We start from the raw sequence: 15,959 nt of genomic DNA on the forward strand, positions 1-15,959 counted from the left end.
CCTTCTCCTGTCCTTCTTGTACCCTTACTGCTAACTCGCGCTTGCAGGACTTCTCGCGGGCGGCTCCCTTCTTTTGAAACAGCCTGCCGACCCCCTTCAGACGCTCCCCTAGTCTTCAATTATTTAAGAAGTCCCTCAAAACACATCTGTTCAGAAATGCTTATGGACTCCCAGAGTAACTTATCTATACTTATCAAAATCTGCTAAAAGAGCCATACTCTACTCTCACCTCCAACTCTGCTACTTTTCCACCTTGTTTGGTGGCTGTCACCCTTGCTGCCCTGTTGTGTATTTGTACCCCTCCTCCTCTAGACTGTAAGCTCGTTTGAGCAGGGCCCTCATCTGAGCAGGGCCCTCATCATCACCTGTTGTTCCTGTGTCACTGTGTAATTGTCTCATTTATTGTAAATTTCCCCATTTCATAATATTGTAAAGCGCTGCGGAATTAGTTGGCACTATATAAATACCATTAATAAAAATAATAATAATAATAATTGGAGGGTTGCAGTGTATGTTGGAACTTTATATACAAAAATAATATATCACAGAGGTTGAATATGTATATAAACTATATATATGTAACTTGAAAAAGTATTCTGAATTTGCAAGAGTATGTACGAACTGGTTCATTATTATTATCATGTTATTTACGATCACACATGCATTACATCAGTGTATATGGTTTATCAAATTAGGACTGTGACTCAGTCACATGTCCCTCGGTCCTGGGGATGTGGTTGTTCTGCCAGATGTGAGAACATCCTGCTTTTAATAGATTTTGACTTCCTGTATTCTCCAGAGTCCAACAAACCCTATAGTCTCCCTTGTACAAGGAGACACAAACCTATTTCTGAAACCCGTACAAAGCACAGATGAAACCCTTACAGCATTTATTCACTAAACAGGAATTTGGTAAGAATTGGTATGGACATTACAAAATAGCTTTATTGGGAAGTATTCCCCAACGCATATGTTTTTCGATCTTCGGTATTTTGGAGTTTGATTTTATGTCACTTGCGGATCCTCCTCAATTCATGGCTTAATTAATTAACCATTATAGTGTTTGGAAGAAAACAAGTGAATTCTCTAACGATTATCCACTAAATTGTCGGGAAATGACCTGGGAATTGCAAACCTTAGGACAAAATAGAAAAGAAAAATTGGTACATCTAAAGAATTTTAAAATATAATAAAATAGCACACTCAAGGAACAACAGGTGTCTATCAATATATCAATACATTGTGAAAAGTAGGGACACTAAATATGCATGTAAATTTAAATGTAAATAATTTATTCTCAGAACAAAACACATTTGAACAACGGGGTATTATTTATTACAAAGCGCAAAACCTAGGCTAAAGTAGCCAAGCTTGAAAATAATCTGAATTGGATACTTTTTCCAACTCTTTTGCCTAAATTTTGCATTTCCTTTAGTGCCACACATACATGGTTATTTACCACTAAATTGTTGGGGTTCACTGGTCAATTGCAACTTTAAAATTACACTAAAGGCACCCAGACCACTTCATCTCACTGAAGTGGTCAGGGTGCCCCTGTCTAGAGGCGTAACTAGAAACAACGGGGAAACAACGGCAGAAATTGCCCTGCCCCCCCCCCCCCCCAATACGTCTCCTACCCCTAGCCCATCCATGTGTTACATTCATGCCCCCCAGACACTATATGTGTTTCATTCACGCCCCACAGGGTGAGTGTGGCATGGTTGGGGGGGAGGGGAGTATAACAAACTTGGAGGGGCTCATGTGATAGGGTGAAAGGAGGCGACTGTGACAGAGTGATGGAGAATGAGTGTGACAGTGCTAGAGAAGGTGAGTGTGATAGGGTGAATATAGTAGAGTAATGGGAGGTGGCATGAGTGATTGACAGGATTGGGGGAGTTATTGTGAGTGTGGCAGGGTGAATGGGGGTGACAGTGTGTTTGGTGGGGTGACAGTTACACAGACACACATGCAGATAAACACACACTGACATACATGCAGATACACACTATGCTAGTCCGTGCCACTGTCCTCTCTCGCCTTGACTACTTACTACTGCAATCCGCTTCTCACTGGTTTTACGTGATCCCAACTTGCCCCATTGCAGTCTATAATGAATGCGGCGGCGAGGCTCATCTTCATTTCTCACTACACCTCCCACTCCTCACCCCTCTGTCAGTCCCTGCATAGGCTTCCTGTAAGATATAGGGCTCAATATAAAATTCTGGTTCTTGCTTTCAAATCTCTACATAATGCTACTCCCAGAGGCGGATCTCTACTTAGGCGATTTAGGCAGCCACCTAAGGCCTAGTGGTGACTGGAGCCTCGCTGCCACCTAAACCGCCTTGGGGCAGACTAATGTGCCGCGTCCTTGGTCCATGACCCGAGGACCCAATACTACTAAGGGCCCTGGCGGCTTGCCCTGTATTCATCAATCTGTGTGTTTGTCGGTGTGTATGTATTCAACAATCAGTGTGTGAATGTGTTCAGCAGTCTGTGACTGCATTCAGCAGTCTGTGTGTATGTATTGTATGTACGTATTGCATTTGTTGGAGGTACTAATAAATATAAGCTTAATTTTATCTATAATTTTTATCATTATTTATAATCATTGAACTCTGTTGTGTTCTTCTTTTAAAACAAAAGATGTTAATTACTCTAGACGTGTAAATTCGATGAATTTCGGCAAATCTGACATTTGGATGCTTCCAAATGTCCGAACCGAACCGCCGAATTGCGGAAGTGCGGAAGTGCTTCATTTTTCTGAAAAGTGGCAAAACAGTAGAGGGAGGAAAATTAAGGTAATGATGACAGGAATCTAACCGTACCTCTAACCCCAACCCTAACCCTACCCCTAACCCTAACCGTGCCCTACTCCTAACCCTATAAGTAAAATCAAGCTAATCAATAAACATAATGGTAAATATATCAGTATGGAGTCAAGTAATAGCAGTCTGGCTACTCTAACTGACAGTGCCTTAGTATAATAAAACATGCTTGATGACAGGCTAGACATATTTAGCTGAACGCAGGCTGTGATATAAGATGTTTTCAGGCATGGCATCAAACACTGGGATATTGCCAGATATGGGCCTGAGTAGGAAGTATGGCTGGCCAATCATTTGTAGCTGTACAAGTAGTTAGATTAACAATACTAACTGCTAATTAGAAGGTGCAGCCTAAGTTTAAGCCATAGATTGATTTATACTTAGTAATGTTTAATAGGTTTAGTGGACAAACATTCAGAGAAAAATCACCCCCGGCCGCAGGATCTCACTAGAATGGTTAACGATTCTAGTTATATTCTCCAGATTTGTGCTGCAGCATTAGTAGGAGTAAGAGGTAAAACCAAGTAAAATAAGAAATAAACAAACATGACAGGAACAGACTTGCAGTGGAGCATGCAATGGGAAAAATAGCACAGTAGGATATAATGCCCGTATGAGATTCAGAGTAGCTGGTTATAATCAAACAAATGAAGGTAAAGAAGGGGCAGCAAGCAGTGACTATCCCACGACAGAAGTAATGGTTAAAGGGTGAGGTGGATGGCCACACGCTCCTCTAAGCCAGCACAGTTCAGCCGATACTGTCCGTGGGTATAACACTGTCCTGCGTATAACATGGAGAGATACCGCGGGCCTGTGACCCTAGAGGTGAGTCGGAGGGCTAAGCCATATTCCACGATCTGGGTTTCCCCCAGTATCTACGGCAGGTCTGGGATCCCAGTGCTAGATCGTTGCTGTGCCTTAGTGTGCACTACTCGTGTTGAGAGTGATGAATGCTTTCTGCTTCGCCATCATTTTGGGGCCTTTGTCCTAGCTGTGGTCGTGGACTTCAGCTGCAGGAGTGGAGTTGGCGTATGGGGTGAGTGTCCTCTCGGTTGTCGTGGGGCAGCCTACTTTCTGTCTTCTGCCAGAATTTTCTAAATATTTCGACCAACTTGGATAGGATGTCATGCTTTACTTTGGTGGTGCCAAGGGGCCATTCGGCGTCAGTATTGTTTGGTGCGTCGCTAAGGTTTCCATCGGCCTGTGTGGTTTCACTAGTGTGTTGTAGCTCCGGGAAGCCTCCCTGGGGTGGAACGGGATCACCCCCACTGGTTCATGGGGGGGAGGGGAGGGTAGCAGGGCTACTGAACGATGTTGAGTGCTGCTGGGCTGCTCCGGTCTGGGAGATTGTCCGCCTCTCCCACCCGTTGAGCTCCAGGCCGCATGTTCCAAATCGTACTTCAAGCGAGCCTCTGTCGATTCTCTAACCACAGCAGGGTATGGCAGCTAAAACAATAACCAGGTAGGTCATTGAATTTGATTTAAATCATGCTTAATGAGGTTGAAAAATGCTTATAGCTTATAGCTTAGGAGAGGAGCTTGCTTAAAACATGTCTCTCCACCATGACAGTCAGTCCCCGCCCCCCCCATTTAACTTTTTAAACATATTTATACTTATCTCGGCTAGGTAATTGCTTCTTTCCCAGTAATGTGAATATTTTATTGTTTCACTGTCTTTGAAGAAAGAGAATTACTGCTGCCTTGGGAGTAACGTGATATAGTAATGTGAGATGTGTTTGTCACAGATAATTCTTTTTTCTAAATTTGGTCTCAGTCTCTGCAATGCAACATATGTCTCTCCAGCTGTTGTGGAATAGCAATTTTGTGATCGGCTCAATTAGTGCAATTTAAAAAAAAAATTACTTTAAACAAGTTCTAACAAGACAGGATTTGCCAATATTCAGCTACCAATAGGTGCGTGTGCAGCTACCAAGTGGGGTATGGGAAGGGGAAAGGCTTAAAGGGACACTATAGGCATCTCGATCACTTAACGTCATTGAAGTGACCCTGTTCCCTTAACCCACCAGAGGTTCTTCTTGGTGCTTCACGGAGTTTAAGTCCGTGAAGTGACGCTGGATGTCCTCTTGAAAATCCCTGTAGAAAGGCAATGATTTTATGTTTTCCTACAGGAGAGCCCTAATGTGCATGCAGCATTTGCCACACACATCCATTAGGTTCCAGGATTGTGGGAGACAGACCAAGCACAGAGGAACCACAACCTTTCATTAGTAGGGAGTGGGGGAACTGCAGAGGGATACTATCGTTTTAGGAATATCCTTTTATATTCCTAACACTATAGTGCCCCTTTAAATCAGACATGTGACTCCCTTGACATGCTCCATTTTAATAAAACCTGACATAATTCTTACATTTTTTAATTGAGATAAAAGATTACAAGTTAAATAGCCTCTGTATGTATTATTTGATCATGAATGACACATAGGTTAGCATGTTTGTTAATACTTCTCCTGTCTAGATATTACTACACAAGCCACACCTTTCTGAATGTTATGATTGATCACTTCATGGTCTGTTCAAAACTCACTCGCTACAGAAGCTGTAAAGCTGGGCAGAAAATGCATGAACATTAAAAGGCTACTCCAATGCCCAAATAATAATAAAAAAAACAGACCACCATTTAATAGATATCCCCCACAGTCTTAAATTATGCATTTTGTCATTGGGGTATATCTAAAAACAGCTTGCAAAAGCTGCAGTTGTCTTGCCTTCTTCTCCAGTCTTCTTCTCCAGCCCAGACTTTCTTTTGCTGTCCCATCACAGACATTCCAATGCAGCTCAATGAGAAGTCTTTGCAAAGCAACTCCAGGACCTGTTATCTGATTGACAGCTGCAGGGGGTGTAACCAGGTACATTCACACACACTCCACACATAAAGCACTTCAGCAAGCTCAGATGCTTTAGCGGTGAATATTACAAAACATATTGTATTGTTTTATTCTTATCTATATTACGCATTGAAACTAAATGGCTTAACTCCAACATGGAATGTCCCTTTAAGTCCTTTCAAATGACGTAGGCAGACAGGCTTAGAAATATTGGTAATTTTTTTGTTAATACAATGTACTTAAAAGGAGGCTACTGACAATGTTTTACATTCACAGAGCTAAATCTAAAGACTTTTGTACATTTTACATTGTTCAGTAACCCTATATAATAATCAGGAAGTAACAAAACATTTAATTTTGGTTCATTTGTTCATTAAAACATATTTTACTTGTTTGTCTGCTTGCTTCACTGATTGCAGAAAGAAACCATGTGGTTCAAAGCCTCTTAAAACCTTTGCAGTAGTCTGAGATTGCCATAACTTAACATAGCATGTCAGAGGCTAACCGGCTTCTAGTAAAGTATATGTAAATTTGCAGGCTGAAGACGTATAATGGAAATGCAAGCTGTTTTTATTCAATAAGTAACGTCTGTTTTAGATCATCGTCTTTCCACATATGTTAAAGCAAACATCCCCCACAGCAGTGCTATAGATTACTGGAGGCCTGCCAGCATTCATTGCTGAAACTAAATAAAACTACATGCGCTTACCATAATACAGGAAGTGACATCACATTAAACTGACTGATGCGCACTTCAATAATTTTATTTCTAGACACAAAACTCATCTCTTTTTAACGTTTATTAGTAGCAATGTATAGCTTATAATATGACATCTTTGAGGGGTCAGGCCGCATGGCTGTGCACATAAAAGCCCCGATATCTCGGGATGGGAACCCAGGCTGGGCTCCGCTCGACACTTTTTCGTCTTCTTCCCCATGTCATAGGGTACACGTGGAGCTGCTTAGGACTTGATAAGTGTGCCTCATTTTGTCAGATATCAGCCGCTAGCAGATAAAGCAAACGGAGCTGCGGTAATATGTGTCTTGCTCTTTCAGGCACTGGCTCTGCCCCTGTTTTTTTTTTTTTTTTAATGTATGCTATTTACATATATATTCTTATTATATCATTATTTTTACTGTTATGGAATTTTTTTTTATCTATAATAAAAACATTTGAAAAGATTTACATTTGCAGTTAGACCAAATTAAGGTTTCCCCCCAGTCGGCCATAAAGAGGTTAGCATAACTGGGTGCTACCTTCATGCCCATAGCATTTGCTTCTTTAACCCCTTCACGACGGGTGACGGACGAGGTCCGTCATCCTGGGGATGCCCTTAACGACGGGTGACGGACCTCGTCCGTCACGCGGTAAAATTAACCCCAGATCGCCGCAATCGCGGCGATCGCGGGGTTAATGGTGCTCCGGTCTGCCTCTGCATTAGAGGCAGACCGGGAGCACCGGATCGGGCTGTCAGAGTACATGTGCCCGCTCTGACAGCATGCCAGAGCGGGCACATGTGCTCTCTATACTCACCTCCGCCTCCCTGCACTTCCGGGTTCAGTGTGAAGTGCAGGGAGCCGGATCTGCAGTGATCCTGCCCCCTGGTGTTAAAAAAAAAAGTTAAATTAAAATCCCACCCCCCCTTTACCCATATTAATAAAAAATTAACCCCTTCCCTGCCAATTGATCACTGACTACAGTGATCAATTGGCAGGGATTACATTTTAATATGATCTGATTTTTTTTTTAACCCCTGAGGGTTAATTCTTTTTTTTTTAACCCTCAGGGGTTAAATTTATTTTATTAATTAATTTAAATATTTTAAAATTATAAATTTAGCTAGCTGGGGAGGGTGGAAGTTAGTGGGGAATTGGGGGATTTAGTGTTAGGCTAACTAGGGGTTAACGTTAAAAAAAGTTTTAAAATAAGCTTTAAAAAGTTAAAAAATTAAGTAAAAAAAAAGTTTTAATAACGTTTAAGTAAAAAAAAAAAAAAAAAAAACCCTTTACCCAGTCCAAATAAAAATTAACCCCTTGCCTGCCAGTCTATCACTGCCTACAGTGATCAAAATGCAGATCACAGTATTATACTGTGATCTAATTTTTTTTTAACCCCTGACGATTAACTTTTATTTATTTTTTAACCCTCAGGGGTTAAATTAATTTAATTAACTAATTTAAATATTGTATAATTAAATATTTTGCTAGCTGGGGTGGGTGGGAGTTATGGGAAAATGGGGAATTTACTGTTAGTGCTGCTTACTGCTAGTTAGGGGTTAACGGTAAAAGAAAAAGCTTAGAAAAATGTTAAATCTGTAAAAAAAAGTTTTACGAAAGTTTAGGAAACTTTAAAAAAATGAATAAGCAAAACAAAAGTTTAAAAAATAGTTTTAAAAAGTAAAAAAAGTTTTAAAAAGTAAAAAAATACATTTAATAACGCTCATTACCACTACACCTGGTACAAGCTAGCGGAAAAATGATCCCACGCTAAGGTTCAAAATATGCCTTTTGAAATACCCTGGGATGTCTTCTTTAAGAAATGGTATGGCTTTATGGGGTATTTGGATTATATAGCCTGGTAAAATACTCTAAAATGGGACATGGGCACAGCGTAAAAATGTAAAGTTTGAAAAAAATGGAATGGCTGTGTCCCAAATGTGCCCCTCCGATGTCCACATATACCTGGCAAAGGTACATACGGGGGTATTTTTGTACTCAGCCGACATAGCTGAGCAACATATAAAGTATTATAGAGTGGTGGTACACAAAATTTTGCAAAATATACTGTGCAAACTCACTTTGTGTGTCAAAAAGGCAGAAAAAACGCTTATTACCACTACACCTGGTACAAGCTAGCGGAAAAATTATCCCACACTAATTTTCAAAATATGCCTTTTGAAATACCCTGGGATGTCTTCTTTAAGAAATGGTATGGCTTTATGGAGTATTTGGATTATATAGCCTGGTAAAATACTCTAAAATGGGACATGGGCACAGCGTAAAAATGTAAAGTTTGAAAAAAAATGGAATGGCTGTGTCCCAAATGTGCCCCTCCGATGTCCACATATACCTGGCAAAGGTACATACGGGGGTATTTTTGTACTCAGCCGACATAGCTGAGCAACATATAAAGTATTATAGAGTGGTGGTACACATAAGGTTTGCAAAATATACTGTGCAAACTCACTTTGTGTGTCAAAAAGGCAGAAAAAACGCTTATTACCACTACACCTGGTACAAGCTAGCGGAAAAATTATCCCACGCTAAGGTTCAAAATATGCCTTTTGAAATACCCTGGGGTGTCTACTTTAAGAAATGGTAGGCCTTTGTGGGGTAGTTTGAATTTAAAACTTACGAAGATGCTTGGAAATTGCACATAGGTCCAGCGTCAAAATTCAAAGTTCTGTAAAAACTGATATGGCTTGGTCTCCAATATGCCACTGTAGCTTCACAAAATAGTGCCAAAGACATTCATTGGGGATGTCTTTTTACTCAGAAGACTTAGCTGAGCATAATTTGAAGGTTTTGAACTTAGTGGCACATATGAAATATACAAAATGCCCAGCAAAAATGCAATCCGTATGTCAAAAAATGCACAAAATTATTTTTTACCACATACTTTGGCATATATTGGTGAATAAATGGGGGCATGCTAAGGCACAATATGCACCTTATGATATACCCTGGAGTGTCTACTTTTACAAATGGTAGGCCTTTGTGGTTTTTTTTTTGAACAGTCAAACTGTTATAATACCCCAAATGGAAGCATAGGCTCATTAAATCCGTCTCTCAAAATTCAACTGTGAATACTGAAAAGGACAGGTCTCCTGTATGGCACTGTAGCTTCACGAAATAGTGCCATAGACATACAATGGGGGTGTCCTTTTACTCAGAAGACTTAGCTGAGCATAATTTGGGGGGTTTGAACTTAGTGGCACATATGAAATATACAAAATGCCCAGCAAAAATGCAATCCGTATGTAAAAAATGCACAAAATTATTTTTTACCACATACTTTGGCATGTAATGGTAAAAAAATGGGGGCATGTTAAGGCACAATATGCACCTTATGAGATACCCTGGAGTGTCTACTTTTACAAATGGTAGGCCTTTGTGGGGGTTTTTGAACAGTCAAACTGTTATAATACCCCAAATGGAAGCATAGGCTCATTAAATCCGTCTCTCAAAATTCTACTGTGAATACTGAAAAGGACAGGTCTCCTGTATGGCACTGTAGCTTCACGAAATAGTGCCATAGACATACAATGGGGGTGTCCTTTTACTCAGAAGACTTAGCTGAGCATAATTTGGGGGGTTTGAACTTAGTGGCACATATGAAATATACAAAATGCCCAGCAAAAATGCAACCCGTATGTAAAAAATGCACACAATTATTTTTTACCACATACTTTGGCATGTAATGGTAAAAAAATGGGGGCATGTTAAGGCACAATATGCACCTTATGAGATACCCTGGAGTGTCTACTTTTACAAATGGTAGGCCTTTGTGGGGGTTTTTGAACAGTCAAACTGTTATAATACCCCAAATGGAAGCATAGGCTCATTATATCCGTCTCTCAAAATTCTACTGTGAATACTGAAAAGGACAGGTCTCCTATATGGCACTGTAGCTTCACAAAATAGTGCCAAAGACATACAATGGGGGTACCGTTGTACTCAGCAGAAGTAACTGAACACATAATAAAACTTTGTACAGGAATAGCACACAACAACTTTACAAAATACACATGAGAAGTTCTTTGTTATACGTTTGTGTGCGAAAACCCCCCAAAAACAGAATTTTACTCCAATATTTAGCAGAGGTTGGCGGTAAAATGGCTACGTAGAAAGTGTCAAAACAACCTTAGGTAAATAGCCTGTGATGTCTACTTTATATAAATATATACTTTTGTGTGGCAATTTTGTTTTATTTTATGGCTATTAGGCTTACAAGACAAACATACCAAATTCTAAAATCGCTCCATATTAAAATTTTATTTTACTCCTTGTGCTTTGTGACCTGTAACTACCAAAAAAAACTTAAAATCCCAGACACATTATATATTCTGTAAATCAGAACAAATAAATGAATTTATTTTTAATTACTTTCCTTAACCTGCACTAATTATGCACACATTATGATTGCAAAAACTGTAAAAAAAAACAATATTTTTCATTTTTTTTGCATTTTTCTGTATTTTTTTTATAATAAGTAAGCATTTATATATTTATATGTTATATCAAATTAAAGCCCTTTCTGTCCTTTAAAAAACAGTATATAATATGTGTCGGTGCAATAAATGAGAGAGATGCAAATTGCAGTTGAACGCAAACAGCAAGAAAATGCAAAAATTGCTTGTGTCATTAAGCGTAAGTCAAGCTTCTGAAGCTCTGTCCTTAAGGGGTTAAATAATGTCAAGACCAAGTACCGGCATTGTCTAGAAAATGAGGAGTCAACATTCCATCCAATTTGCTCTTTGCTATTTTGTAGGTCTGGGGCTTATAGTGTCGCTTTTAAACGCTCATTTTTAGGTGTCTATACCCTGTCCCTGCAGGCTTTTTAATGTAAACACTGTTTTGTCAGGATAAAGGCAGTGTTTACATTACAGCCTAGGAATATCTCCAGTGGCCACTCCTCAGATGGCTACTAGAGGTGCTTCCTGGGTCAGTGCTGCACAGTGTCTCCACGCTGAATGCTCCCCATAGAGAAGCATTGATTCAATGTATCTCTATGACTAGATGCTGATGTCAGCCAAGGAGGTGGATCAGGGGTGAGGCCAGCCTCACGGGTGTGACGCGTGCAGCGCTGAAAATAAGGCAAGTTTTCTTATTCTTTAAGAGGGGGCAGGGACCCCATAAGCCTTTTTAACACTACAGGGTCAGGAATACACATTTGTGTTCCTGACCCTACAGTGTTCCTTTAAGTTTTATTTCTTAATGAAAGCAATAGGATTGTATTTCTAAATTTAATTTAATTTTAAACAGCTCACTAATACATATTTCTTAAACATAGTGATAAGTACATCCAATACTGACTTTCCTGGGAACTGACATTTCTTCTTTGAAAAGTTCTTGATCTTTTTTCACCATTCGAATAGCATTTTAAAATGACCTTTATTTCATTCAAAGAACACACATTTATTTTTAACCTTTTTGTTACTTTGACGCAACATCACATAGAAGAATTAGTGTTACGTTTGTCACATTACAAGGTCAAGCAATGGGAGGGTGGATATTGGTATGCAATAACTTTAGAAAGAGAAGTATGTATTGTTGGTCATGTTTAAGCATTTTTATCCTCTTTATTGTCTATCACAGTAACAATGGTGTTGTAATAATAACAACATAACAAAGAGGCCTTTCCAGACAATTAGTAAAATATACACACATTTACGTACAAAAACAGAATAATTTTTTCTCACCTCCGCCATACAAAATTATACTCAAACAAAACAAATCTGGCGTTAAGTCTGACTACGTTTACCGCAGACTATCTGATTTCACTGGTCTGCAGTCTTTTGTAATAGTTGTATACGAGGCCTCCAAACATTCGAGGGTATGTAAACTTTTGATCAGGGCCGTTTGGGTAATATCTGTTATCATTATGATTTAACCCCTTAAAGACACATGACATGTGTGACATGTCATGATTCCCTTTTATTCCAGAAGTTTGGTCCTTAAAGGGTTAAAAAGGTGATAATAAATAGTATGATAAATAGCTTCATATGATCACTATCCTTCAATAAAATATATATATATATATATATTTTTTTTTTTGCATGATCAGTATTTTTTTTTTAAATCAATGCCACAATTTCACATTTTCTGCCAGGGTATGCAAACTTTTGAGACAACTGTATAGTGTATGCATGAATATCATATTTCATTTTTCTTTCACAATAATTCTGTAGGTGTTTATTTACTGAACAGTGAATTCAATTGCTACCAAATTGCCAACAAATCTCAAAATGAAAAAGAGTTGAAGAATGTTTCCAGTGCTATTTTTAACTTAATACAGACACTCCTCACTTACCGACCGGTTCCGTTGCTATGACCCGGTCGTAGAACAAATTGGTCGGTAAGTGAACAGTTAAGGGATTCCCTCTCTGGTGCGTTCATCTATGTTCGGGGAAAGTTCCCCGAACATAGACGAACGCACCAGAGCAGGGAACCCTTCTAATCTATATTCGGGGAAATTTACCTGGACATAGATTAGAGGGAATCTCTGCTCTCGTGCGTTCGTCAAAATTTCCCCGAACTTAGACATGCGCACCAGAGCAGGGAATCCCCCCGACGGCTCGCACTTACGCTTGTTCGTAAGTGCGAGCTGTCGTAAAACAGGTAGGTCGTTAAATGAGGACCACCTGTATACTTTTAAATGAAAAAAACGTCCTTGTGCATGATTAAAATAAATACATTGGTGTTTGTTCTTGCCGTGGTTATAACATTTTAATGCAAATAATTCTAAAGGGTTGTCAACCATATTCATTAAAGCGGAACTCCACAACAAATGTTATTGAAATTGGGAAGTGGAACTGACCTTTTTTAATGCAGGATGAGATAATGCTTTAGAAAAATACACAAAAACAACAACGCCAAAATAATAAAAGTTTAAAAGTCCCCACACATTACATCATCAGCCTTGAGCTTTGCCTACTCTAAAAATCAGCTCAGTCAATTTTGGTCTGCAGAATTTGAACTTTTGCATACGTTTAACCCAACACTGCAAGGGTTAAAGTGTGTGTGGGTTGTGGGGACTGAGCAGGGGGACAAATAGGACGACTATGAGCAAGGACTTTGTTATGAAATTCGCTAGTAATCCTATTGGCTTTGCCCCAGGCTTGCAATATATTTCAAGCAATAATTAATTAAATATGATACCTTCTCTTAAAATTCTGTGGTCTGCATTGCTCAGTAAAATGGTTTCCTCCTGAATTACTTTTATAATATAATAAAAAAAAATAATAAAGGACTATAGTTAGTATACATTGGCAAAGTAGATATGTTAATGCATACTACAACACAAGGCTCAAAATTCCTATTCGCCCACTACCCAATGGAAAGTAAAAATTCAGCCCAAGCATTGTTCCATGCATTAATAAAGGAACAAAAGAAAATCTGGGGGGACAAACTAAACCCAACCCTGCCTAGGGAACATTACACCTTGGAGGCAAAATTATATCTTATCACAAGTCTATGAGAAGAATAGGATAACCAACTATGTTAACATGTTTTGTATTTCTTGAATTTCTTAGCAGTGAATCATATCATCTTAAAAGCTGCGCCAGATTTTCTAGAGGAATTTGTGCCTCCATCCCCACAGTTCCTATACCCACGGTGCCATGCACTCTTCAGGCCCGCTGTGTCAAGAAAATTATAGGCCTGTCTTGCCATATAGAACCATATCATTGTTAAGGGTCAAGCTGTTCTTGATCAGAATTACTTACCTGAGTCCCTCGGGAGATTGTAGGCTGGACCCTCTTCACAGATAGCTCCGTCAGCCAATAAATTCCACCCAAAAACGGACAAAACCAGTATTGGAAATCTATGCAGGGCGACTGCAATGTAGGCTCTGTGGTACCCAGGTAAGTGTCAAACATTTGAAAATGGTTTGACTCTTAACTGTGGGATGGCACAAGAGGACCCCTGAGAATAACAGTCGGATTATAGTAGAGTATCTGTAACAGCACCCCCAGGCATAAAAGGGGTTAACAGCCATTTAGTAGATCTTCCCCTTCCAGAGACACAGGCACAGCTACTGCAGAACCCCAAACTCCCGAACAGGATACCAATTAGCACTCCAAACTCCCAAACTGGAACCTCACGAATAGCTGCTAGCAGCTGAACAGGAAAAGCACCCAAGCGGCTTACACTCCTGGCAATCAGTCTCTAACAGCATACAGTAAATCCCCCCAAGAACGAGACAAAGCTCCGTGTTGAGGGTCAAGCAGTGAACAGCCAGAGCTGTGGGTTTATTGTTCTTATATACACATTAGTACCACCCACAGGGTTTTGGAAAACAACCAATAAACACGTACAATACACTCAGACACTCCCACACAAAATCCTCCCCTCTGCCTGTAATACAATTACCTTACACAATGGGAATTGTGAAATACAGTTTTTCCACATTATTCACAACTTTATAAGTATGCATCACATTCACATAACTTACATTTTCAGAATCAGCATACTCCAAATACAAACATACGTCAAAATCATACAAATTGGTCCAGTGGTTCAAAAGATAGATCGTAGTCCTTTGTGACCAAATGAAGCATGGCTTCTCTGCCCAAAACCAGTTCCACAGAGTCTTCTATCCTGGAGATAATTGGGAAGTAATCCAATTATCTCCAAGGACAGAGGCAAAACTCCATTAAGCACATGGCAGTAAAAAGACAGTAAAATACAATAAAATACACAAGGTTACATTTATTACATAAAATACAGACATGCAACATATCCCCAGATAGCTTAGGTCTGAGCACACATTATTACTGAGTGGCGCTCAGACCACACACATACAGTTCAATTGCCATGGAGCCAAAGTCTTTCCCATAGTCTTTCATTATACGAATGGGCTCCATGGCATAGCTATCTGGGGTATCACCGCTCAAACAGGGCAAGCACCGAATGACCCGGCTTTCATGTCTTTGCAGGGGAAAATCAAGCGTTTCAACATGGGGCCATAGTCTAAAGGCAGCAGGTGGGCAACCAGGCTCCTCCAATGCGCAGTGGCGACTGGCGAGATTGGTCTCGTCACAATATCTATTAAATTATTCTTGATATTCCACTTTTAAGCTTTATTAACAACCTTTATTTCACACTGAATCATATCATGTAATTTGTCTTGCCCGTTTATCTAAATACATACATACATACAATAGAAGCCTGACTTTAATTTTAACATCACAGAGCACAAAGAGATCTCACATGGAATGATCACATTTTGACTTGGATGCTCTTAACACAGAGAATTGTAACAGACTAATTTGATTAAATAATAAACAGCGTAATGGTTGACAGTGTGAACATATGACACATTGCAAGGAGTTAGATTATTATTGTTTTCTTCCTGTGATCATATGCAAAGAAAGCTGTTAATGATAAAAACAAATGTCTCGCTTACCACATTAGTGTCTTTTTCCCATGAGGTCTCAAGAGTAGAATCCACATCACTCTCAAATTCAGTTACTCTGCTGCAATCTAATCTTATAAGCGCTCGGCATCGATAGTGACATGTGAAACTGCAGTCTAAAGACAGGAAGAGAGTCTATGTTAGAGACAG

At 39.5% G+C, this 15,959-nt stretch overlaps 1 protein-coding gene across 1 annotated transcript in view; it reads right to left on the reverse strand.

The window, feature by feature from the left end:
* Nucleotides 1-15,959, reverse strand: part of RASSF1 (Ras association domain family member 1) — a 97,583-nt gene that overhangs the window by 26,345 nt on the left and 55,279 nt on the right. The window contains exon 2 of the mRNA XM_063426584.1: nucleotides 15,801-15,925. Within this exon, the coding sequence (XP_063282654.1) occupies nucleotides 15,801-15,925 (125 nt within the window). The remainder of the gene's footprint in view (nucleotides 1-15,800; nucleotides 15,926-15,959) is intronic.

Source organism: Pelobates fuscus, chromosome 7 (assembly GCF_036172605.1).
Source record: "Pelobates fuscus isolate aPelFus1 chromosome 7, aPelFus1.pri, whole genome shotgun sequence".
In the NCBI taxonomy this organism is placed as follows: domain Eukaryota; kingdom Metazoa; phylum Chordata; class Amphibia; order Anura; family Pelobatidae; genus Pelobates; species Pelobates fuscus.